This window comes from Orussus abietinus, unplaced genomic scaffold (assembly GCF_000612105.2).
Source record: "Orussus abietinus isolate OABI.00-Male unplaced genomic scaffold, Oabi_2.0 scaffold617, whole genome shotgun sequence".
Taxonomy (NCBI): domain Eukaryota; kingdom Metazoa; phylum Arthropoda; class Insecta; order Hymenoptera; family Orussidae; genus Orussus; species Orussus abietinus.
In genome coordinates this window covers 337-26,020 of record NW_019394761.1, presented here as the reverse complement: position 1 = coordinate 26,020, position 25,684 = coordinate 337, and the positions used below count along the sequence as shown (strand labels likewise).

The 25,684-nt window shown below is 41.8% G+C and overlaps 1 protein-coding gene across 1 annotated transcript in view; it reads right to left on the bottom strand.

Moving 5' to 3' along the window:
• Nucleotides 1–23,528, bottom strand: part of LOC111674096 — a gene marked incomplete at its 5' end in the record, with an annotated part of 29,515 nt that extends 5,987 nt beyond the window's left edge. The window contains 2 exons of the mRNA XM_023433227.1: nt 10,715–11,004; nt 21,997–23,528. Coding sequence (XP_023288995.1) covers nt 10,715–11,004; nt 21,997–23,528 — 1,822 coding nt within the window. The remainder of the gene's footprint in view (nt 1–10,714; nt 11,005–21,996) is intronic.
• Between the last annotated feature and the right edge of the window lie 2,156 nt (nt 23,529–25,684).

The window sequence follows — 25,684 nt, the reverse complement described above, 5'->3', positions numbered from 1 at the left end:
TTTATAAATATTTTCACGTTTTGTATATATGTACAATGACCCTTTCATATCACCTTAAAGGAAGATTGCGAAACTTCGGAAAGGGATTCAATTCTACCGGTTGGTTCGGATACCGGCGGAGTATCCGCGTTTCTTGACCAAATTGATCTTTGGAACTCGGGTGTCCATAATTGCGTTCCCGGAGTTCGCGGAAGGAACGGCAACAACAACAAGAACATCCGAAACAACCGCGGGATTACTGCTCCCGCGTGTTTGAACTTGGCCGAACTCTCGTTTGTTCAAGCGAACGGGGTTAGGTGGTGGCTCGGGGCTCCGAAGGAAATTGAGAACTGGAAGTAGCCCAACAAAGAAGGGTTGCTAAACGCTCCGGTGAATCAAGAGAGGGAGAGAAAGAGGGAACGATCGAGCGATACAGGGTGAGTCCTATGAAAGGTCCAAAACCGATGGGGGATCGATGATAAGAAAAATATCCCGTGTGTACCTCCACAATTTTTGCTTCTTTCTAACATATGTTGTATATAAATAATATGTTTGTTTTATGTATGTACGTATGTTGTGCATGTGTGTTTCTTTTAAATAATATGTTTATATGTATATGTTGTATAGAGTATGTATGTATGTTGTGCATGTGTGTTTCTTTTAAATAATATGTTTATATGTATATGTTGTATAGAGTATGTATGTATGTTGTGCATGTGTGTTTCTTTTAAATAATATGTTTATATGTATATGTTGTATAGAGTATGTATGTATGTTGTGCATGTGTGTTTCTTTTAAATAATATGTTTATATGTATATGTTGTATAGGAATAAGACACTTTTTTTAAGGGTATTGGATCGAATTATCATTACGGTCAGATCAAGAGTTCGTGCATCCTGCATCCACAGTGGAAAGAAAATAGCAATAAATTAGCAATAAATTCTGTAACAAATTTTATTGAATTGTCCTAATGTGGCAATGCCAGCTTTATGGACATTGGAAAGACGTATCTATTCAGTCGATCAACAGAGATAAAGCAGTAATCATAAATTCGACTTTCTATCATATGTGATCGAATCGGTCGAAATAGTATCATTCACTATTTTGTGTTTTGCAAATCACAAATAAATGAATGTTCATTTAATAATCATCCGCAAGATAACTACAAGTTTCAGATAAGATGATTAGATGATTGATATTTTTTAAGACGACTTTATATCATGACATGTAATCGTATCGGTAAAGATAATCATTCACTATGTTTTGCAAATCACAAATAAATGAATGTTCATTTACCGCTCATCAGCAAGGTACCTACAAGTTTCAGATAATACGATTAGAAGTTGGATATTTTTTAATAACTAGTTCATAACGACCAAACAACCTTATGACAGATAAATAATTCCGCATTGATAAACGATTAATGAACTAGAAATTTCGAGGTATCCACAAAAAGGGAATTAGGGTTAAAGGGTGTTATCAAGGTTCTGCACTCGAATCTAGGGGTGGAGGGAGGGGGCATGATTATGTTATTCGAAAGCGGAAATTTAGTTGAGAAATGTCATTTGCAAGTAGGTCTAACATAACTCGGGAAACGAGCAATGTTCTCGAGCTCCCTCGCAAAGAACCTCCCTCGACCGGGGAATTTCTAGATTTTATGGAAACTGTGCGAGTAGTAACAAAGGTCCATGATATAAATTTCGTAATTCATCGTTTATGAGGAATGCGCGAGTTCCAAGAACGAAATGAAAGTTCCTCCGTATTTTCCGACCGCCTTTTCAGGTCGGCGCCATTTTCAGGAGGCACTCCTTGCAATATCCCTTTGGTTATCCGCGTTTGCCTAACTTCTCTCGTAACGCTTCATAACGTTTGATTGTTACGACTTTCCTGGGCGACAAAAAAAGGAAAGAAGAATATTCGCGCATGCCTAGGCCCCGTTTGGAACGCAGAGATAACGTATCACGTCGATGATTAAGGTGATATGAAAGTGCGATATATACATAACAAAAAGTGAAAATATATATAAAATCTTTCTCCAAACTGGGTGCACCAAGTTATCTAAAACCTTAACACGTGATTATGGAGGCTCTAAGGAAGAACGCTCTGCCCGTGAAATTTCATTTTTCAAGAATAAAAAAAAAATATCTTCTTTTGGTTCTTCTCTGAGATAAGTATCAAATTTTTTTTAGAAAGAAGAAATTTTACGTGCAGCGCGTTATTCCTTAGGACCTCCATAATCACGTGTTAAAGCTTCAGATAATACGGTGCACCCAGTTTGGAGAAAAGTTTTATAAATATTTGGCCTTTTTGTTATGTGTACATCGCATTTTCATATCACCTTAAGTCGAAGCAAATTCCTAGCGACGATGGACGGAAACCGTTCTGACGAGTGAAGAGGAGGACGAGAGGTTGGAATGGAAGGAGAGGAAGGTAGAATGATTAATATGTTATTTGCGAGCGGAAATTCAGTTGGAAAGTGTCGTTTGCGAGGAGGTCCGACATAGCTCGGGAAATGGCCGGCATACTCAAGGATCCTCCAGTTCACCTAGTTCGTGTAACCATCCTTAAGGTGATATGAAAGTATGATATATACGTACCGAAAAGTCCAAATATTTATTAAACTTTTCTCCAAACCGGGTGCTCCAAATTATCTAAAACTTTAACACGTGATTATGGAGGCTCTAAGGAAGAACGCGCTGCCCATGAAATTTCACTTTTCGAAAAAAATATCATCTTTTGCTTCGTGTCCGAAATAGAGAACTTTTTTTGAAAAATGAAATTTCACGAGCATAGCGTTCTTCCTTATGGCCTTCGTAATCACGTGCTAAAGTGTCAAATGATTCGGTGCCCCCAATTTCGAGAAGAGTTTCATAAATATATTGATTTTTTGGTATGGATATATGACACTTTCAAATTACCTTAAAACCGTGACAATGATAATTTCTGCTTGTCTAAAAATTTTGCTTCGTGTCCGAAATAAATAGAGAACTTTTTTCGAAAAATGAAATTTCACGAGCACTGAGTTCTTCCTTAAAGCTTTCATAATCACGTGCTGAAGTGTCAAATGATTAGGTGCACCCAATTTCGCTCGAAAAGTTTCATAAATATTTTGACTTTTTGGTATGGATATATGACACTTTCATATCACCTTAACACCGTGACAATGATAATTTCTGCTTGTCTAAAAATATCGTCTTTTGCTTCGTGTCCGAAATAGAGAACTTTTTTTGAAAAATGAAATTTCACGAGCATCGCGTTCTTCCTTAGGGCCTACATAATCACGTGTAAAAATGACAAATAATTCGGTGCCCCTAGTTTGGAGAAAAGTTATAGAAATACACTGACGTTTCATATGTATAGAATGACCCTTTCATATCGCCTTAAGCACCCTGAGAAGAAGACCTTATTACTGATCAGGCTTGCGACGAGTTCTTGCCGAGAACCTGCTGTCAGCCACTTCCTGCTCGAGATGGATGAACTCGATTTTTCTGCCGATCGGACTCTCCTGTCTCTGGAGGTAAGATACGCAGCGGAGCAATTCGTATTCGCGATGGTTCCTTTTGTACCTTTCTCGGTTATTTCCTGCCGGGTAATTAGTTCCCCATAAGCCTAATCGCAAGGAGGTGTACTTTTCCGAGAGGGTCATCCTGGCGGAAGATCTCGTACGATGCTTTAGAAATAAGTAAAAAATATAGGAAAATAAATTAAACACCTGTCCTCCGAGTCATCGCAGACGGGCTCTTGATAATTCCTCTGATAATCTCATTTCTAGACGGAAACGCAAAAGCTCTTTCTTATCTCTTCAAAAAAACAAATGAGAAATTGAACGAAAAGTCCCGTCGACAGAACTAGCAGAGTATGTTACTAGAGCAAGAACGGAATTTATTAATCTTTTAAATTATTATCAGATTGCTTCGTCGTACTTCTTCAAAGTAATGCTATAAAATCGATTTTTATGATTAATAAAATTTAAATTAAATTCAGTCGTCGAGAGTTTTATGTTTGTGACATAAAGAAAGATTGAGAATACGGGAACAAATGACGTACCTATGTATTTTATTGGGTATTTACCCCAGTACATTATTTATGGTTGATAACCAGGGTAAGATTCCTTTATTGTTTCAATATTTTGTCATGTAATTTTAAATGACCGTCATTTTATCACAACCTAAGATATTTCTAAAGTTGAAGAAAGTGCAGGTATTTGCAAGTGAATTCAGAACAATTTTACCGGCAATTATTTTGTTCTTAGATATCTTTGGAGAAAATGTTTAAAAAACTTCATTCTATAATGACCCTTTCATATCACCTTATAGAGCGGGAATGGAAGATTAAAATGGTTTCATGCTACTGTCACAATTTCAATCAATTTCTGTGTCAGTGGAAATGCGGTATGCAAATGATAATATTTATTTTTTAACAGGGTACATAGGCAAAATTAAAGAGTGGGAATGGAAGATTAAAATGATTTCATGCTACTGTCACAATGTTGACCAATTTCTGTGTCAGTGAAAATGCGACTTGCGAATAATACTATTTTTTGTTTAACAGTGTACGTAGACAAAATTAAAGAGTGGGAATGGAAGATTATAATGATTTCATGCTTCACAATGTTGACCAATTTCTGTGTCAGTGGAAATGCGGTTTACGAATTATAATATTTATTTTTTAATAGGGTACGTAGGCAAAGTTGAAGAGTGGAAATGGAGGATTAAAATGATTTCATGCTACTGTCACAATGTTGACCAATTTCTGTGTCAGTGGAAATGCGGTCTGCGAATAATAATATTTTTTTGTTTAATAGGCTATGTAGGCAAAATTAAAGAGTGGGAATGGAGGATTAAAATGATTTCATGCTACTGTCACAATGTTTACCAATTTCAAAGTCAGTGGAAATGCGGTTTACGAATTATAATATTTATTTTTTAACAGGGTACGTAGGCAAAATTAAAGAGTGGAAATGGAGGATTAAAATGATTTCATGCTACGAATTATATATTATTACGAATTATATAATACGAATTATATAATATTTATTTTTTAACAGGGTACGTATGCTAAATTAAAGAGTGGGAAATGAAGATTAAAATGATTTCATGCTACTGTCACAATGTTGACCAATTTCTGTGTCAGTGGAAATGCGGTTTGCGAGGAGATTCGGAGATGATACGGAGTGTCGGGAATTTCCTCCGAGATATTCAGGCATAAATAAAAATGAGAGAGACTCAGCTCGCAGCCGCAATGCTCCCGAGTTTCAATCGAGGAATGGCCAAGTTCCCGGCACAGCATCTTCCTCGAGAAAAAGCTCGGCCCGGAATTCGCTCGCGGTCCACGAATGCCGTCGAAACGGTAGCAATTACGGAGCCGCGAGGATTCCTCGGCGTGCCACGACGTCGTTATTTCGTTTTACGGTAATTGGGGTACGTGGTGTCGTTTCCAGAAGTTCCATTGAGTTCAGGACCCTCTTCGGTTAGTCGCAGCCTCGAACGAGAAGGTACTTCGCCGACGATATTTGGGAACTCTCGGGAGTTACTATCGACGCGGCGAAAGAGGAACGCACAGACCAAATAAGTGAACTAAGTGTATTAGATGCGACCGTGAAAAGGAAAGCGAGAAATTCCGAAGACATTTCCCAACTATTACTTAACATATTTTTAGAAAATATTTCAAATTACCGGCGGATGCACTGAGAGAAAAAAAATCATTCACCGGAGAAATGTTTTTTTTAACCAGTGGCAATGAAATTTATGTCAATGTGCGAAAGAGGAATGTACAGACGAAATAAGTGACCTAAGTGTATTAGATGCGGCCGTGAAAAGGAAAGCGAGAAATTCCGAAGGCATTTCCACACTATTACTTAACATATTTTTAGTAAATATTTCAAATTACCGGAGGATGCACTGAGAGAAAAAAAATCATTGGCCCGAAGAAATGTTTCTTTAACCAGTGGCAATGAAGTTTTTGTCAATGCGCGAAAGAGGAATGTACAGACCAAATAAGTGAACTAAATGTATTAGATGTGACCGTGAAAAGGAAATATTTTATATATGTTTTTATATATATTTTTAATAAATATTTCAAATTACCGGCGAATGCACCGAGAGAATAAAAATCATTGATCCAAAGAAATTATATATACATACATATTTTGAGATATCACGTGAATATAGTTGTTAATCTAGGTGACATCGATGATGCAAGTGTTTAAAATTTATAGGAGCACTTGGAATAACAATGAATAGTGGACGTGTTAAATTTACAATAAATGCTCGAAACCTGAACACTTAGAAATATTTCTTCAAACCTGAACACTTGAAAATGTTTTCACGGTACCTTTTACAGTACTTCTTTAAATTTCATACATTTCTTCTGAATGTAACGTGCACACGATTCGTTATCATTTCGTGTGTAAATAATCCCCGTATCGACGAATTAATTAGTTCCTGCCTGTTCGTAGAATTCGCCGCGTAGAATTAAAAATAAAAATGTCGATGAAAAGTATTTGCAGAAATGAAAATAAAAGGAGGACAGCCTTTTAAGGAACTTAAATAGCCGTATCGTGGACATTACTAAAAACAACAGCCATGTTTATATATAAACTTTTTCCCGTAATAGGCCAAATTATCGCCTCGAAAAATATTTCTCTCGCTTCTTGTTCATTTATTCTGGTTTTTATTGGGTCGGTCTTTTTATCGTTCTTTCTAGGGTCACTAGGTCACGTGTTTCAGCGAATCGCGTAGTAAATCGGTAGCACGAAGTGGATGAATAGAGAAATCGCCAGCAAAGCCTCGATAAACCAAATGGTAGCCTGGGGAGCCAAGATAAAGAGGATAACTTGATAGTACACTTGGTGGGACTGTTTAGATACCGGCAATGTAACATTTCAGACCGCTATGTACATTGCGTGACCACTCGGCAATAATTCCAATAAACAAACGGCCATTGCTATGAAAAATGAAATTTTCATAACAACGATTAAACAGTAAATCCTTGTTAAATGGAGAACCAAGAATTTAGGACCTTTTTTCCCTACTTCTTCATTTCGGATATAGGAACATTTGATAATGTGTCTCGAATTTGATAAATAAATAAGTCGTTAACAAGAAGAATTAATCCTTCGACTGCAAAATGAGTATATACGTCCATAATTTCGGTCTACTATTGCTTGCTCGGAAGAGCTGATCAACTGCAATAAAACTTGTAATTAACATTTCAGAACAGTTTCACCGATTCTACAAATTTAGTTCGCCGTAGGAAAAACGCGTTTCCATTTCGGGGGTTCGTTTTGATAATATGAGAAAATAAAAAAAAACAACAAAAGAACGTTAGCCGCGAATTATCGGAGCGTTTTCGTTCCGGTCGGAAGAGCTGATCAACTGTGGACTCTGACGTGGTTTAACCCCTTAAGCATGAAATACCGGCGAGGGAAGTTGCACGCGAAATAAACCGAAGAAACTTATGCTCGGGAAATACTCGAGTTCGTGCTCCTTCCTCTGTGCTCGTTAATCCCGCCCCATGGCGTTCCCTCGGGATCTCGTTAATCCCGTCTTGGTGGTTAAAGCTCCTACGGATCAAATGTCCAACGAACAGGAGTACAACCTCGGCTGGTGTCTACGTATGTACGATCCGTGGTCTCCCGTGATGCGTAATAATCATACATATAACAAATAAAGACCTCCAATGCTTTCCTAGCCTCTAACATTTATTTTGACATGTACGAAGGCATCTATCCGCACCTAAAAGGATAGATGCCTTAGTTTAACCCTTCGGCTATTAAAAGCGCCTAAAGGCGTCCGACATTTGGTCCAAAATTGCTTGCACGGTCAGACGAATTTCGCCCATATGTCGAAATGACTCCGTCTTGAAAGAGTTAAAGTCCGGTCATTATATTTTATGTCATATATCATAAGTCATTATATTTTGTTATATATATTTTTTTTTAAACTTATATGTACAAGCTTTTATTTCCAATATTTTTTTCTTTTCTTCTGACAGACATTATTTACGTGATTTTTATTCGCGTAAAACGAATCTACGTGGAATGGATACTCCGCGTAAATTGAAGGACGCTTGTACCTGCGTTAACCATTAAAAACTATTTTTGTTAATTTCTATAAGTTTAAAGATAACTTGAAAACTGTTTCCGTTAACTTATCTAAGATTAAAAACACGATTTTTCAAACAAAATGATTATGATTTCATTTATTTTCCCTTAGGGCATTTATGCGTTCACCCCGAGGGGGGTAGATGTCCAAATCGGGACCTTTCATATTTTTGTCAATTTCTATAAGTTTAAAGATAACTCGAAAACTGTTTTCGTTAACTTTGCTAAGATTAAAAAGAGAACTTTTCCAACAAATTGATTATGATTTCATTTTTTTCCCCTTAGAGCATCTATCCTCCCCCCGAGGGGGATAGATGTCCAAATCAAGAACTTTAATATTCTCGTTCTATTATAACAACTATTAATCCTAGGCAAACAATTGAAGAATATAATGAAGATAAAATACTATGGTGTAACATGTACATGAAATTGTTTGGAAAGGGAGGGAAATAACGTCTTTAGAAGTACACGTTGAAAAGGTACGCGTTTGTCCGTACTTCACCCTACAAGAGATTTGTAAAGAATAAGGGGAATTTTTGCAGCTTATCAGGAGTCCTGATTAGACACTATCCAGATACAAAGGGAAGCCCTCGAGCTCTCGTTTAGTCGAGAAGACAATTCCGATGGCGTCGGTGTTTCCGGCGAGTACGAAATGTCAGCGTTAATCGTTTAACGAGGAAACTCTGGAAGAGTGACGCAGAAGATCCGAGGGAAACAATGAGAGAGATACCCCGTCGTCTTTTCCCGGCTTTTCCCGAAGTTCCGGTCTCACCCCCAACTGTCGCCGAGTTATGAGACGTTATTCGAATGCGGGGGACATTTTATTTAAATTTCCTACCTAGGAGAAAGAGGAACGCGGTCCACTTCCTCCGGCCGAGAAAGTTATGGCGTAACTCCCCTCTATTTGCGCTTATTTTTGCTTATCAAACCGCTTTCCAGAGGGGACTACGCCGCCACCATTTCTCACGACGCGCCGAAGTCCCCATTATCAAGATATTTACCCGAGGAAACTTCCGCGAGTACTTTTGGATTTTTGCGAAAACTCCACGGACGACAAAAAGTAGGATTATTAATTTTCCTTTGTTCTCCGGCGGGCTCCTAAAAAGACGCGCCAAGTTTCTTCGCCGATTCGAATTAAGGGGGTTTCTCCACCGTAAAATGTATTTTAAATAATGTTGGGTCTATTTGCGCTTATTTTTGCTTATCAAACCGCTTTCCAGAGGGGACTACGCCGCCACCATTTCTCACGACGCGCCGAAGTCCCCATTATCACGATATTTACCCGAGGAAACTTCCGCGAGTACTTTTGGATTTTTGCGAAAACTCCACGGACGACAAAAAGTAGGATTATTAATTTTCCTTTGTTCTCCGGCGGGCTCCTAAAAAGACGCGCCAAGTTTCTTCGCCGATTCGAATTAAGGGGGTTTCTCCACCGTAAAATGTATTTTAAATAATGTTGGGTCTATTTGCGCTTATTTTTGCTTATCAAACCGCTTTCCAGAGGGGACTACGCCGCCACCATTTCTCACGACGCGCCGAAGTCCCTATTATTAGGAAACTCGGTAGAGTTTCGCGCCAAATATATATATAGAGACGCGAAACTCAGACCTAGTCATTATCTGCGATGTTCAGCCTGGTCAAGATATTTACCCGAGAAAATTTCTGCGAGTACTTTTGGATTTTTGCGAAAACTCCACGGACGACAAAAAGTCGGATTATGATTTTTCCTTTGTTCTCCGGCGGGCTCCTAAAAAGACGCGCAATGTTTCTTCTCCGATTCGAATTAAGGGGTTGTCCACCGTGAAATGTAGTTTAAACAATGTTCGGTCAAAAGAGAATAAAATATTATATATGTTGCCAATCCAATATATAGGTTGACTCTTTCTTATCACCTTAAGGCCGAACGTCGCTTGTCACCTTAAGCTGATATGAAAAAGTCAGCCTATATACATCTAAGAAATCAAATCGACCCGCCATGTTGGTTCTAGTCCAAGATAAATAAATAAATTTTCTATGAAAAATGAAATTTCCGAGTTTCAAGACCTACTTTAGGGCCTCCATATTCACGTGGCAAAATTTAAAACAAATCGGTACACCCAATTTGGGGAATACCGTCACCAACAATTTGACCTCTCGGATGTATATAGGCTGACTCTTTCATATCACCTTAAGATCGAACGTCGCTTATCACCTTAAGCTGACATGAAAAAGTCAGCCTATATACATCTAAGAAATCAAATGTTGGATCTAGTCCGTGATAAATAAATAAATTTTCTATGAAAAATGAAATTTCCGAGTTTCAATTTGACCTCTCGGATGTATATAGGCTGACTCTTTCATATCACCATAAAGCCTTGCCTCGCTTGTTACCGAATCGCATTGTCGTTTCCCGAACGAAATCAAAGGCAATCGGCTCTCAAAGACGGAAATCGTTTCCAGGCATTTCCAAGTGAACAACCCCGTCGGAAAGTCATGAATCAGCCGGTTAATCGAACCGGGAAGAGAGCATGCACCGCCTCGAAACAAAGCCTCGGCATGCATTCATGCAGGGCACAAACGGAACTCGAAGCAATCCCCGGAACCGCGGAAGTTCCGGATAATGGCCTAAGTACGAGTACGCAAAGTTTTACCCATACTGATTCCAGAGCTGGACGGGTCCTCGTTCTTGGTGCCCCAGCTCCCGGCGAGATTCAGGGCGAGGAGGGGTCGCTCCTTCAGGAGCTCCGCGACGGAGGCCAGTCCCTCGCATCCGCAGCCCAGGTGGGGCAGATGCAGGGCCTGCACCTGCACGCAGTCGCGCAGGGCCTCGCAGACGCGCGACACTTGTTCACCCGACAGGTTCATGTCGAGGACGAGTCGCGACAGATGACTCGAGGCCTGACTCAGTCCACGGCATAGAGCGTTCACCACGCATTCGAGTCTGGAAACAGAAATGAACTGGACGTTGATATAGACATTCAAACGTAAATTTATAGATTATCGGTTCACGGTTTATATACAAGGAGAAAAATAAGAGTCTTGACGGTACAGCACGCATTCGAGTCTGGAAACAGAAATGAACTGGACGTTGATATAGACATTCAAACGTAAATTTATAAATTTTCGGTTCACGGTTTATATACAAGGAGAAAAATAAGAGTCTTGAAGGTATAGCAGCCTAGCTGATGGAAATCACAACACGGTTAAAGACTGTCCCATTAACCCTTTCAGGAGGGAGCTCTTTTGGCATATGGGCGAAATTCATGAACACGTGCTCGCAATATTCGACCAAACGTCGGACGTATGTATGCGGCGGTAGTCCGCGAAGGGTTAAGGTGATGGGAAAGGCGCTGAGAAATTTAATCCAGGTCGATCAATTAAAATTCATATGTACCCTTTTGGGTGGTAACGTCATTTTGAGTACTCGAGTGGTGACATTGGCTGGCAAGTCACGTTGGAAAAAATGCAACATTTGGATGGACCAAGTGTCGATCGCAAGTGACCAGAACTCGAGGGTACAAGACCAAGACCAACGTGGTCTTGCGTTTACTCATCCTTAAGAGACAGCGATGAGCAAAATTGCAAGACCAACACCAAGACTTGACCGTGCAAGACCAAAACTCGAGGGTGAAAGACCAAGACCAACATTGTCTGGCGTTTGCTCATCATTAAGAGATAGCGATGAGCAAAATCGATCTTGATCTTGCAGTGCTGGTCTACGAGTTGCAAAAAATGCAAGACCAAGACTTGCCTACAATTGCAAGATCAACACCAAGAGCAACGTGGTCTCGCGTTTACTCATCATAAAGAGACAGCAATGAGCAAAATCGGTCTTGGTCTTGCAGTGTTGGTCTAGGGGTTGCAAAAATGCAACGCTTGATTAGAATTGCAAGACCAGCACCAAGTGTCAATCGCAGGTGACCAGAACTCGAGGGTGCAAGACCAAGACCAAAGTGATCTCGCATTTACTCATCATTAAGAGACAGCGATGGGCAAAATTGGTCTTCATCTCGCAGTGTTGGTCTAGGGGTTGCAAAAATGCAACGCTTGATTAGAATTGCAAGACCAGCACCAAGTGTCGATCACAGGTGACCAGAACTCGAGGGTGCAAGACCAAGACCAAAGTGGTCTTGCCTTTACTCATCATTAAAAGACAGCGATGAGCAAAATCAGTCTTGATCTTGCAGTGTTGGTCTAGGGGTCGCAAAAATGCAACGCTTGATTAGAATTGCAAGACCAGCACCAAGTGTCGATCACAGGTGACCAGAACTCGAGGGTGCAAGACCAAGACCAAAGTGGTCTTGCCTTTACTCATCATTAAAAGACAGCGATGAGCAAAATCAGTCTTGATCTTGCAGTGTTGGTCTAGGGGTCGCAAAAATGCAACGCTTGATTAGAATTGCAAGACCAGCACCAAGTGTCGATCACAGGTGACCAGAACTCGAGGGTGCAAGACCAAGACCAAAGTGGTCTCGCCTTTACTCATCATTAAGAGACAGCGATGGGCAAAATCGGTCTTGATCTTGCAGTGCTGGTCTACGAGTTGCAAAAAATGCAAGACCAAGACTAAGACCAAGACTTGCCTACAAATGCAAGATCAACACCAAGACCAAAGTGGTCTTGCCTTTACTCATCATTAAGAGACAGCGATGGGCAAAATTGGTCTTGATCTTGCAGTGCTGGTCTACGAGTTGCAAAATATGCAAGACCAAGACTTGCCTACAATTGCAAGATCAACCCCAAAACTCGAGAGTGAAAGCCCAAGATCAACATGATCTCTCTTGCTCGTCACTAGTCATTCTGCAGGGTCCTCTTCGTCGGGAAATGGCGGCTGGCAGAGGTTCATCCATTTCCCGGCCAGAATGTACAATTCCCGTCGAATATCCGATTGCTTTAGGACTTAGGTCCTACCCTCGTGGTGTGCCGAACGAGCGATCGAGGTTCGCGCTACCCAGCGAGAGCTTTCCACGGTAATCCCTTTTCCGAGCTACCTCGGGCGCGCCGTGTAACAGGCAGCGGTGTTTCACCCCGTTTACGGTAAGTCACGGTAATGGCCTCCCTATACGGCACGCGAGACAGTCAAATAAGGTGGAACACGGGGGTGGAGGTCCTGCAGCTTTTGCGCCGAGCGGTACGTCTCTGTCCTTTCCGTCAGCGTTACCGTGACTCATTGCAGCTACATTAACGCGCCTCGCTTTGGTGCCATTACTTCGAGGTGATTACTTTGTGCGTAACTATGTACAAAGTGGGAATGCCGAGCAAGAAACGTGCTAAGCAAGTTTCCGCCTTTGAGACGCATTGTCACAGTTGTTTCACGAATTGCTTCGTAAACTGAAACTTCATTGTTCGATTACATTTGTTCCTTAGTCTTTCGGTAGATTTTTACGCTTTACATTTTGGTGCCATTACGTCAAAGTGATTACTTTGTACGTAACTACGTACAAAGTGGGAATGCCGAGCAAGAAGCGCGCTAAGCAAGTATCTGTCGTCAAGACGCATTGCTACAATTGTTTCACGAATTGCTTCGTAAACTGGAACTTCATTGATCGATTGCATTTGTTTCTTAGTCTTTCAGTATATTTTCACACTTTACATTTTGGTGCCATTACTTCAAGGTGATTATTTTATGCGTAACTATGTACAAAGTGGGAATGCCGAGCAAGAAACGTGCTAAGCAAGTTTCCGCCTTTGAGACGCATTGTCACAGTTGTTTCACGAATTGCTTCGTAAACTGAAACTTCATTGATCGATTGCATTTGTTCCTTAGTCTTTCAGTATATTTTTACATTTTACATTTTGGTGCCATTACCTCAAGGTGATTATTTTGTGCGTAACTATGTACAAAGTGGGAATGCCGAGCAAGAAACGTGCTAAGCAAGTTTTCGCCTTTGAGACGCATTGTCACAGTTGTTTCATGAATTGCTTCGTAAACTGGAACTTCATTGTGCGATTACTTTTGTTCCTTAGTATTTCAGTATATTTTTACATTTTACATTTTGGTGCCATTACTTCAAGGTGATTATTTTATGCGTAACTACGTACAAGGAGAAAATGCCGAGCAAGAAGTGCGCTAAGCAAGTTTCTGTCTTCGAGACGCATTGCTACAATTGTTTCATGAATTGCTTCGTAAACTGGAACTTCATTGATCGATTACATTTGTTCCTTAGCCTTTTGGTACATTTTTACGTTTTGGTGCCATTACCTCAAGGTGATTGTCACACTTGGTTCACGAATTGCTTCGATGAAAATAAGACATTACGTCCGAAGTATGCCCGAAGTACCGAAAAGGTACTTTTCACATTATATATAATATAAATACGAAGTAAATACAAATTGGCCTCTCTTGGACGAGTTTAAACCTCCTTTATAGAAAAGTACGGTGGAGTACGTTTCACCGAGAAGAGAATTTCCGAGGACGTATAATTGGAGGTTAACGTACCCCTTGAATACTTCTCCATAGAACTTTTCCGCCAGTTTCGATTTTTATCCTTCATTGAATATGCGCGCTTCCACGGGCTTTTTCAAAAGAGATGCATTGTGGAAAGGTTTCGGTTTCATCTCCCACGTGGTCGAGATCGCACGGTGCTCGATATCGGAAAGTGGCAGCGAATCGTTCAAGGGGGCTTCAATATGGCGCCTGAGCGAAAACCTCGGGGGTGTATAAATCCACATGCGACTTTTCTCCACTCCTAACGTAATCCCACGTATAAAATTCGGCATATTTGGGCTCGCGCCAAAGAACCGCCGTATTTCGTCGCCACTCTGGGAAAGTGGGTCTACTCTTCCTCTACATTCGAGTTCGATCGATCGAATCCGCGTCGGAAAGCACGCGTCCCCATGGTGGAGAGATTTTCCACGGGGTGCAGGAACCCTTTTTTTATCATATGGATGCATATGTCAATTTGGATATTACAAAAAATATCAGACATCAGCTGTTAAGGTGATGTGAATGTGGCGTTAAAGATGTCGGGTTTATGAAACTTGCGTGCATATATTAATTTGGATATTACAAAAAATATCAGACATCAGCTGTTAACCTAACGTGGCGTTAGAGATATCTGATTTATGAAACTTGCATGCATATATCAATTTGGATATTATAGAAAATATCAGACATCAGCTGTTAAGCTAATGTGGCGTTAGAGATGTCTGATTTATAAAATTTGCATACATATATCAATTTGGATATTATAGAAAATATCAGACATCAGCTGGGTGATATGAATGTGGCGTTAAAGATGTCTGATTTATGAAACATGCATGCATATATCAATTTGGATATTACAAAAAATATCAGACATCAGCTGTTAAGGTGATGTGAATGTGGCGTTAAAGATGTCTGATTTATGAAACTTGCATGTATATATCAATTTGGATATTATAAAAAATATCTGACATCAGCTGTTAAGGTGATGTGAAAGTGGCGATAAAGATGTCTGATTTATGAAACTTGCATACATATATCAATTTGGATATCATAAAATATATCGGACATCAGCTGTTAAGGTGATGTAAAAGTGACGTTAAGATGTCTGATTTATGAAACTTTTCTCTTAACTGGGTGTACCGAATCATTACAAACTTCCCAATGTAATTGTGAAAACTATAAGGAAAGTCATCTTATCACCTTATCACCTTAAGGTGATAGGAAAGGGTCACAAATGTTATTAAAAATTAAATATCACGAACACCACGTTCTTCCTAAGGGTCTCCATAATCACGTGTTAACTTTGTAAATGTTTCGGTGTTGGAGAAAAGCTTTATAAATATTTTCACGTTCTGATATATAGAATGACCCTTTCATATTACCTTAATCTCTTGTTTGATAATGTTTAATAACGGCCATGCCGGGTAACTTAGGTACGATTATCTCGTGAAAAACTGCCGACGAGGGGGGTAAGAGCATTGCAGAAGATGTGAAGTTTCCAGTTGTCTGCAAAGGCTGCGATACCCGAGTTTGCGTTTGCTCCTTCTCTACTTGTTTAACTAAAATCAACAAATTTGTTCCTACCGCGATTATTCCGGTACAAACGCTGCACCCCGGCGATCGTTACATCGCCTCTGGGTAAATACGTACTGTCTGAAAACAAAGAGAGGCTTTCTAGGTCTCCCAAGTTTTAATTCTAGCATTTTCAAGCTCCCCTTCTTCCGCGTACAGATGCATTATGCGCTTGCATAATTAATTTTCACCGTTATCGCGGAAAGAAGTAGAAACCGTACGTACCGTCGGTTCTGAAAAGCATTTCAGAGGGAATCGGAAACGACTAGGAAGGTACGCGAAACGAGTGTCTGTAATAATTTCAGTCAACATTCACCGACAATTAAGGTGATGTTAAAGGGTCATTCTATATATACAAAACGTGAAAAGATTTATGAAACTATTCTCCAAACTGGATGCACCTAATCATCTGAAACTTCAACACGTGATTATGAAGGCCCGAAAGAAAAACGCGATACTTATGAAATTTCATTTTTGACAAAATGTCATCTTGGGTCTAGTCTTGGATACATACAAAAGTTTTCATTGAAATATGAAATTTCACGAATATAGCGTTCTTCCTTAGGGCTTTCATAATCACGTGCAGAAGTGTCAAATGATTCGGTGCACCCAATTTCGCGAAAAGTTATATCAATATTTTCACTCTTTGGTATGGATATATGACACTTTCATATCACCTTAAAATCGTGACAATGATAATTTCTGCTTATCTAAAAATGTCGTCTTTTGCTTCGTGTCCAAAATAAATACAGAACTTTTTTCTAAAAATGAAATTTCACGAGCATCGCGTTTTTCCTTAGGGCCTTCATAATCACGTGCAGAAGTGTCAAATGATTAGGTGCACCCAATTTCGCGAAAAGTTTTATTAATATTTTCACTTTTTGGTATGGATATATGAAACTTTCACATCACCTTAAAATCGTGACAATGATAATTTCTGCTTGTCTAAAAATGTCGTCTTTTGCTTCGTGTCCAAAATAGAGATTTTTTTCTCGAAAAATGAAATTTCACGATCATCGCGTTCTTCCTTAGGACCTTCATAATCACGTGCAGAAGTGTCAAATGATTAGGTGCACCCAATTTCGCGAAAAGTTATATAAATATTTTCACTCTTTGGTATGAATATATGACACTTTCATATCACCTTAAAACCGTAACAATGGTGATATCTGGTTGGGATTTCCCCTCGAGTTCTAGCATTAAAATCCATGATTTCCTGAGTGAATAACCTCGGCAAATCCCGAGGGCGACCCGACTTCCGGTGTCTCCGTAGAATGGCGTCCTTCTTAATTCCCTCTTGCAGACTCGGTTTGTCCCGTGGTTCTGGCATCCGACATAACGGACACGTCTCTCCATTCTTGCGGGGGATATTTCCAAGCACCCCCCCGCCCTTTCGCCATCCGAGGAAGTCCGCCTTCCCCAAGATGGCGTCCGATCCCGGGCTGCCACTGCTTATTGTTATGTCCTTCTCGCTCCCGAGGCTGCCAGGGGACATCCCCCCACGTCCCTCGTGCGCGGAATATTAAGACCGGCAATTTCGAGCACGTGGACGACACCGGGGTGCAAAACCCCCCGCGAACCTCCCAGAGACGGTCTCTGTCCCCGACACTCCGGGACCGGAAGCGAGCCGAAGAGGCGGAAGACGCTGGGGGTGGGGACCCATTTGCCCCGCTCGACACGGAGATGAATAATTAGCCCTTGAACCCCGCACCCGGAGGAAGTTCACTTCCCTTGTGCACCCCCATGGGGTTAAGGTGACATAAAAGTGTAATATATACAGAACAAAAAGTGAAAATAATTATGTAACTTATCTCCAAATTGGGTGCACCGAATTATCTGAAACTTTAACACGTGATTACGGAGGCTCTAAGGATAAATGCACTGCTGGTGACATTTCTTTTCTGTCGAAAAAGATTTCCTACTTATCTTGGATAAGTACCAAAAAAAAAGATATATATTTTTTTTCGATCGGAAAAATGAAATTTCACGGGCAACGCATTCTTCCTTAGAGCCTCCATAACCGCGTGTTAAAGTTTTAGAGAATTTTGTGCACCCAGGAAAAAAGTTTTATAAATAGTTTGATTTCTTCGTATGTATATGATAGACTTTCATGTCACCTTAATGAAATTTAATTTCAAGTCCGAGGGTATCGGAACGAGGAAAAGGTGATGCCGATGCTGGAGACGTGTCGCGGTTCGTTTATCTCGGCGTGGGAAATGTAGGTACTTGGTTTTTAATATGATAAATGGAATTTCGACGTTCTTGGTATGTAGTAGAACAATAAATGTCATTTTGATGTACTTGGTATTTGAGATGTCCATAAATATCATTTTCACGTGCTTGGTAGATGATACGACGATAAATAGTATTTTGACGTACTTGGTATTTGACATGACAATAAATGTCATTTACACATGCTTGGTAGATGATACGACGATAAATGATATTTTGACGTACTTGGTATGTGATACGGCAATATATGTAATTTTTACGTGTTTGGTTTATCATACGATAATACATATAACAGGTTATACATTTATGTTCAGAAAATATACCGGATAAAACATCGAAGAAATTGTTATCAAATTACGATATCGTTTTAAAGCCGAGATTGCCAAGCCGTGGGTAAAGAAGTTTCCCTCGAAAGGCGAATGCACCAGGCGGGAAAATTTCTCTCGGGAAAATTCCTACGTTCTCGAGTGACGTTTGTCTCCGACACCTTGGAATCGGGAGCAAGAGGAAACGAAAAGGAAAACGCAAGTGGGACGGCTTGCAAAGCTGGAGCCATTTACACTAGCTCGGCCCGGAAATGAATAATTAACCCCTGAACCGCGGACCCGGAGCAAGCCACTCGGCAGAAGCTCGCGAAGGGGTTAATGAAATTTCATTCTTTGTTCCGGGCGTATCCGAAGCGAAGGCGGTAGCAAACACTTTGTGCACAGCCTTGTACACATTACGCACGGTGGGACGCGAAGCTCGAGCAATTTGCACTAGGTGGACAGAGACGAATAATTAGCATCCGAATCGCGAACACGGGAGAGGCCATTTTGAGCGGAGCTTGCGATGATCAATAAAATCGCCGACAGAAGTGGAATTTTTCTTCGGCTCGAGCAATTATCAATCGGTGGATGGAAAAGAATAATTATTTTATAATTATATTATAAAATATATATATGAAATATATGTTATATAATAATTATTTTATTAGCATCCGATTCGCGAACAAGGAAGAAGTCATCTTTGAGCGGAGCTTGTGATGATAATTATTTATTATCGCGATGAAAATTATTCCAATGAGTGAGAAAACTTCAATTCGAACAATCTATGTTAGTCTCTGATTTGCTAGATTTTTATTACAAATATTACGCTCGTCTCGGCAAGTAGTTGATATCATATCTTGATTATAAAGTCGTACTCTTATCTCGTTATCTCGACGCCTTGATATTTAGACATAATGGGCGAACATGCCGACTAAGCTTCGCGTCATTATTGTTTCACGTTCATCCTCCGTTTCGCTCGAGATTCTCATTTCCTTTATCACTTATTCAGGATAAGAAGCCGTCGTAAGGTACTCCGTAATCGGGAGAGTTGAAATCCAAAGTTATGGCGGAGGCTGTTATAAATGCGAGATCCAAGGCGTAGTTTTAGAGCGACAAAAATATTATACATGTATGATTAGTAAATTTATATTTCAAGTGCTATCTAAACAGAAGTGTCCTTGCATCGCATTTGCCATACAAACACATATAAACAACAAATATATGATCTCTCTATGTATAAAAATATCAAATGTAAAATCACAAAATAAGCAGAATTCTTGTCGCCCTACCAGTGCATTTTTTATCAACCTCGAAGTATATAGAAAAACATCAAATGTAGAATCACAAGATAAGTGGAATTTTTGTCGCCCTACCAATGTACCTCGGACCAACTTCAAAGTATATATAAAAACATCAAATGTAGAATCCCAAGATAAGTAGAATTTTTATCACCCTACCAATGCACTTTGGACCACCTTCAAAGTACATACAAAAACATCAAATGTAGAATCACAAAATAAGTGGAATTTTTGTCGCTCTACCAATGTACTTCGGATCAACTTCAAAGTATATATAAAAACATCAAATGTAGAATCCCAAGATAAGTAGAATTTTGATCACCCTACCAATGTACTTTGGATCATCTTCAAAGTATATATAAAAACATCAAATGTAGAATCACAAAATAAGTGGAATGTTTGTCGCCCTACCAATGCACCTTGAACCACTCTGTGCAGTCGAGATCGTCGTTGACGGAAAAAGCTTGGCTCTACAAATGATTCAAAAGTCAACCTAGACGCATTGCTTCAGGGTGGCGGCGCAAGGGGATGAAGCCACGGCGTTGAGGGTTAACAAAGTAAACACACTTTTTCCACTTTCCCCAGAGACGGCAAATGCCCCGCGTTAAACTTCCCGCCGCTTTCGAGGAGCTGCCGGTAAACTTTTTAATTTACTTTCAGACGGAGCTCCTCAAAGACCCGGCGAGGGAGTTCCCCAGGTACGGAGTCGTGCGAGGGAGGCTACGTTAAACAAGTCACAGGCTCCTTTGAATCAACTCCCCGAATATTAAAAGGCCCTTAAAGATTCATAGCCTCATGATTTCGCTCCCGGAATAGTTTTTTCGGAGATGAGACGCAGCTGAAAAAAAGGATAATTACCAACAGTCGCATCAAAGGAGACGGAATTCGGAGTGCCTTTCCTGAATCTAGCTATACCGTATACTCTATACAGTTTTTATGATATTAAAAAACAATAAAAACACTAATCATTTTTGTGATGTCTTCACAAACATCAAAAATGATAAGACTCGTGACACATGGACGTGGTATTGTTTAATCAAATTTTTTCTTCTAACAGATTGCGGGTAATAACGATAAGGAGGGGCTCGCGGTATCAGCAAACGATTGTCTGATAACATTCTGGCTTCTATTGTTATTGTCTCTGTCAATGAAAAAAGTGTAACGACAAGTATCGCGTTATCATCAGAGAGGATCCTTTGAAACCGGGAAAAAGAATCGTAGGAGTAGTTATCTCTGAAGTAATGTCACGCTCTCTACGATAATAATTATTTTCATGTGTCCAGAACGAATATTATAAAAAAAGACGATAAGAGTCGGAATATCGGTCGTGGTATTGTTAAACCAAATTTTTTTTTCTAACAGCTTGCGGGTAATAACGACAAAGAGGGGCTCGTAGTGTCAGCAAACGATTGTCTGATAACATCCTGGCTTCTGGTGTTATTGTCTCTGTCAATGCGAAAAGTGTAACGACAAGTATCGCGTTATCATCAGAGAGGATCCTTTGAAACCGGGAAAGAGAATCGTAGGAGTAGATATTTCCGAAATAATGTTACGATATCTACGATAATAACTGCATAGCGTGACCCGGGGTAGTTCCGGAGGTTCCCATCACCACCGAATGCCAAGTTCCTTCTGATAGCAGCGAGGTGTTGGGTGCGATAACAGGATCGGAGGAAACATCGGTCCCAGGAAGTGGAGAGGTAGGGTCAGTACCCAAGAAATGGGCACGATCTTCTTTCAATTACGCCTTCAATTTGCTCCCAGAATTTATACGCGCAATTCTGACATCGCAGCAACACTAATTGCCCAAATGCTGTTTTAAGTTATACTAATGAATGGTGCGCAGGTTGCAACAGATGACATTAAACGAATAAGAAAAATCTAAAGCTCGTTAATGTGTTGTCCCAGGTGCAAAGGCGGCTTTTAACGTTTAGGAACATTTTGCTAATTAAATCCGCGCTGATTTTTACGCTATTTAATGGCCAAACAGATTCCTGGCTACTCATATAGGAGTTTCTTCATACATGAATATGCATTTGGAGAGATTCTTGAAGATGAAGATTACTTAGCGTTAGCAGAGACGTTTATGAACATACCGATCATGTGCCGACTCCTCGAGGCAAGTGATGACCAGCTCGAAGTCGTTGAGCCTCTTCTTGCCCAGGACGCTCCTGAGATGTCCAGCGAGTCTTTGCGCCTCATCGGCAGGGAACTCTTGCCCCAAGAGCGAAGTAATCCTGACGAGTTTGACGCTTTCGTTTCCAGCTAGAGCTTCAAAGAAGTCGTCCAAGTATCTCGGATCGGAGCCCCTCTCCAGCTGGAAGACGACTTCGATGGCCTCCAGAGTGCAGGCCGGAGACTCCAGGATCCGGGCCCAGCCCTCCAGCTCCAAAGGCGAGGTGTGCACCAAAGGAGCAGGCGGTCTTTCGTTTGGAGCTGGTCCAAAACCAGGACCACCGCCAACGAGCCTGCAGACAGCAGCGATGTTTCCATCCGAGGCACCAGCAGCCTTCAGCAGGGAGAAGACGGTCCTCGGTGGAACCTCCAAAGGACAAAGTTGGTTCAGGATGAGATGTGTCTTGGGTCCCAGCAGCCCAGCCAAGTGCCCGATTATCCCCGACGGCAGTCCCTCAAGTTCTCGTCTGAGGATGTTCGCGTACTGCGCAACGGATGTCAGGTAATAAGCAGCCAGGAACTCGGCAACGGCGATATGAATCGGCGTGTACAGATCAGGCTTCCTCCGCTGTCCGAACGTGAGTCCCCTGGTGAGGAATCCCAATCTGGTGACTTCGATCCCTCCACCTCGACCCCGGATCTCAGCCTCGGTATAGCAGCACCTTCCCTCTCTGAGGGCGGCAAGGGAGAGCTTCCCAAAGTCCTCCAGCCTCTTCCTACAGTGACCGGGGATTTCTTCGTTGAAGGGAACTGGGGGCTCGAGGCTCCTCTTCACGATGCACTTGACGGCCGCCTGGACCAAGGCGCTGGTTTCTGTTGGCAAGCACCCGGAGTCCTGATACAGGGAGCACAACATGATCCAGCCCAGAGGGTGCTGGCCAAGCTGCTTCACAGTCTGTGGTTGGACGTTCAGTGCCTCCAGGAACTCGCAAGCTTTCTCGGCGATGTCGTTATGGATGAAGTAGGCCACGCAGAGCCGCTCCACGTGCGGCCACTCTAGCCCAGCTAGGTGGATCCTCCTCTGGACCAACGGCGACAGGGCAGACCAGTTACTCGGAGAGCAGGTCACCAGGATCCTTGCGTCGGGGAATAGTCTGCCTTCTAGAAAGTCTACCGCGTCGCCTAGAGATGCCCTGCCGCCCACACACTCGTCGTAACCGTCCAGGACGAAGAGGACCCGGTCTTCCATCAGGTGGAGGGTGCGCCACACCTGGGCCACCGCGTCGCCCAGCGCCGCTGTTCTGGGGAAGAGTTCCCTGGCCAGGTAATTCAGGAGACCACTCCCTCGTAGCTCCCTGAGGGGCACGATGAATGCCAGGGCTGGTCCATCATCCTGGGTGGCCCAATGATGCAGGAGTCGCAGACACAGGGTGGTCCTGCCGCTTCCTGGACCTCCCTCGATGGCCACTCGTCGAGGCGCCTCCGCCACGCTGCCATCGCTCAACTGAGGAAGAGAAAAACCAAATTAAATTCAGCTGAACCACGGGGAGGAGATCTATTTTTGGTGACTCCACGCTAGAAGGCACCATTACGGTCGTCATCTAACTTTACTATAATGCTGTTAACTGTTCGAGGTAATACTTTTGATGTCGCAAAATCTCGAATTTTATCATTTGTAAACCGAATCTTATCGTGTACAGAAGGTTTCCTAGTGAAAGATGTGTCGCGCATCTTCCGTCCCTCCACCGCGAAATCTGGAATTCCAGAATTCCCGCGCCAAGTCTTGACGAGGCTAAATTCACAACAGACAAGCTTCAAAGCAATGCTATTGATGTCGCAAAATCTCGAATTCTATTTTTTTTTTAACCCGAATCATATCTTGCACATAAGGTTTCCTAGTGAAAGATGTGTCGCGCATCTTCCGTCCCTCCACCGCGAAATCTGGAATTCCAGAATTCCCGCGCCAAGTTTGACGAGGCTAAATTCACAACAGACCAGCTTGAGTATCGGTGCGAATACGAAATTGCGAAATCTCCAATTCCAGAATTCTTGAACCGAATCTGCCCAACCACGTTAGACTTACTCGAGGAAGGTACGTCGCGCATCCGCGGTCCCTCCATCGCGAAATCTGGAATTCCAGAATTCCCCAGGCACGTCTTGCCGCGAGAAATCTCTCGAGACAAGTTAAAGCGAGCCGAGGGATCCTTCGAAGCAAGTCAGGGGTGAAGTACGCACTTTTTCGCAACTCCGTAAAGGGTCGTTGGAGCCAATTGTGTCGTAAGGAGCAGACCCCGCCACTTTTGCGCCCGGGTGTCGTGGAGTGTACCGGCCGATTCGCGGGGGGTCCTATCGCGGGTACACGTTGCCAAACAACCAGATACTAATTGCCCGAGGTACGAACGCGCGATACGGTTAGCAGCATCCGGTAACCGGCCAATTGTGCCGTAGATCTCCGTGGAAGCCGGTGCACAAGACCCGGAAGCCGGTGCCCGCGGTTCCTCCAATTAATAATTCCCGACGTGCATCCGGGGGTGGAGGAGCCACCCTCCCGGTGTGCAGGAGTACACGAATTAATCAGGGCAACGCGCTTAATGGCTTGCCACTTTTCGACGAACCCTGGGATTACTCTCTGGATTTATGGAATCACCGGCATCTCCCCTGATGGAGGGTACTTTGTCGGACTCCCATCAGCTTAGGAAGGTCCACTTGGTCCTTGAGCTCTCGCGCGATACGTTAAGGGAATCCCCACGAACCTGGCTAACAATTGTTTCATGGATCACCGTATTTGGGAGTTTCAGATGATATGAAAGGCGCTGAGAAATTTAATCGACGTCGACAAATTAAAATTCATGTATACCCTTTTTGGTAGGAACGTCATTTTGAATACTCAAGTGGGAACATAAGCTGGCGCGTCCCGTTACCGACATTTATGTTTATGTCGAAGTCTATTACAGTCTATGTTGAGAATTATACGAAATGAAGCGTTCCATATGTCATTTCGGGAAAGTAATGATAAAGAGATCGACGTAAAACTGTCGAAATCCCGGGAATTCATTATTCTAACGACTGTTTAGGACCAACGTCGCCATCTGTGAGCGTTTAGCCGCAACTAAATTTTTGTTCTAAAGACACGCGTTAGCCCCCAGACAAGCTCTTGCAATCGTTGGTGAAAGTATTTTCCATGTTTTCCCATCTGACTCTGTAATACTCCATTTCTACGGTATTCTAAATTCTTCGAGTTAGATCCTGAAACTCTTCATTTTCGATCCTAAGCCTCCAAGAAGCGTAAAACATCGAAGACATACACGGACCACACCATGTTGGTTCTAGTCTATGATAAATAAAACAATTTCTGTATGAAAAATGAAATTTCACGAGCACCACGTACTTCCTTAGAGCTTTCATAATCACTTGCTGAAGTTTCAAATGACTTGGTGCACCCAGTCCTGAAAAAAAGTCGCATTAATTTCCCTTACATCTAGGGCAATAAAGGGTGGAGGAACCTTCATTGCATTATCTACCGTGAGAAGACCCTGCTAAATCGACGGGACGATGTCTCCTCTCCTCCGGATTTTCAATTTTCAGTCTCATTTAACTTGACGAGTAAAAAACAGAACGGGCAGCCTTATCGATCACCGTCAGTCTACATTTTCCCGTAGGTATTTGCGC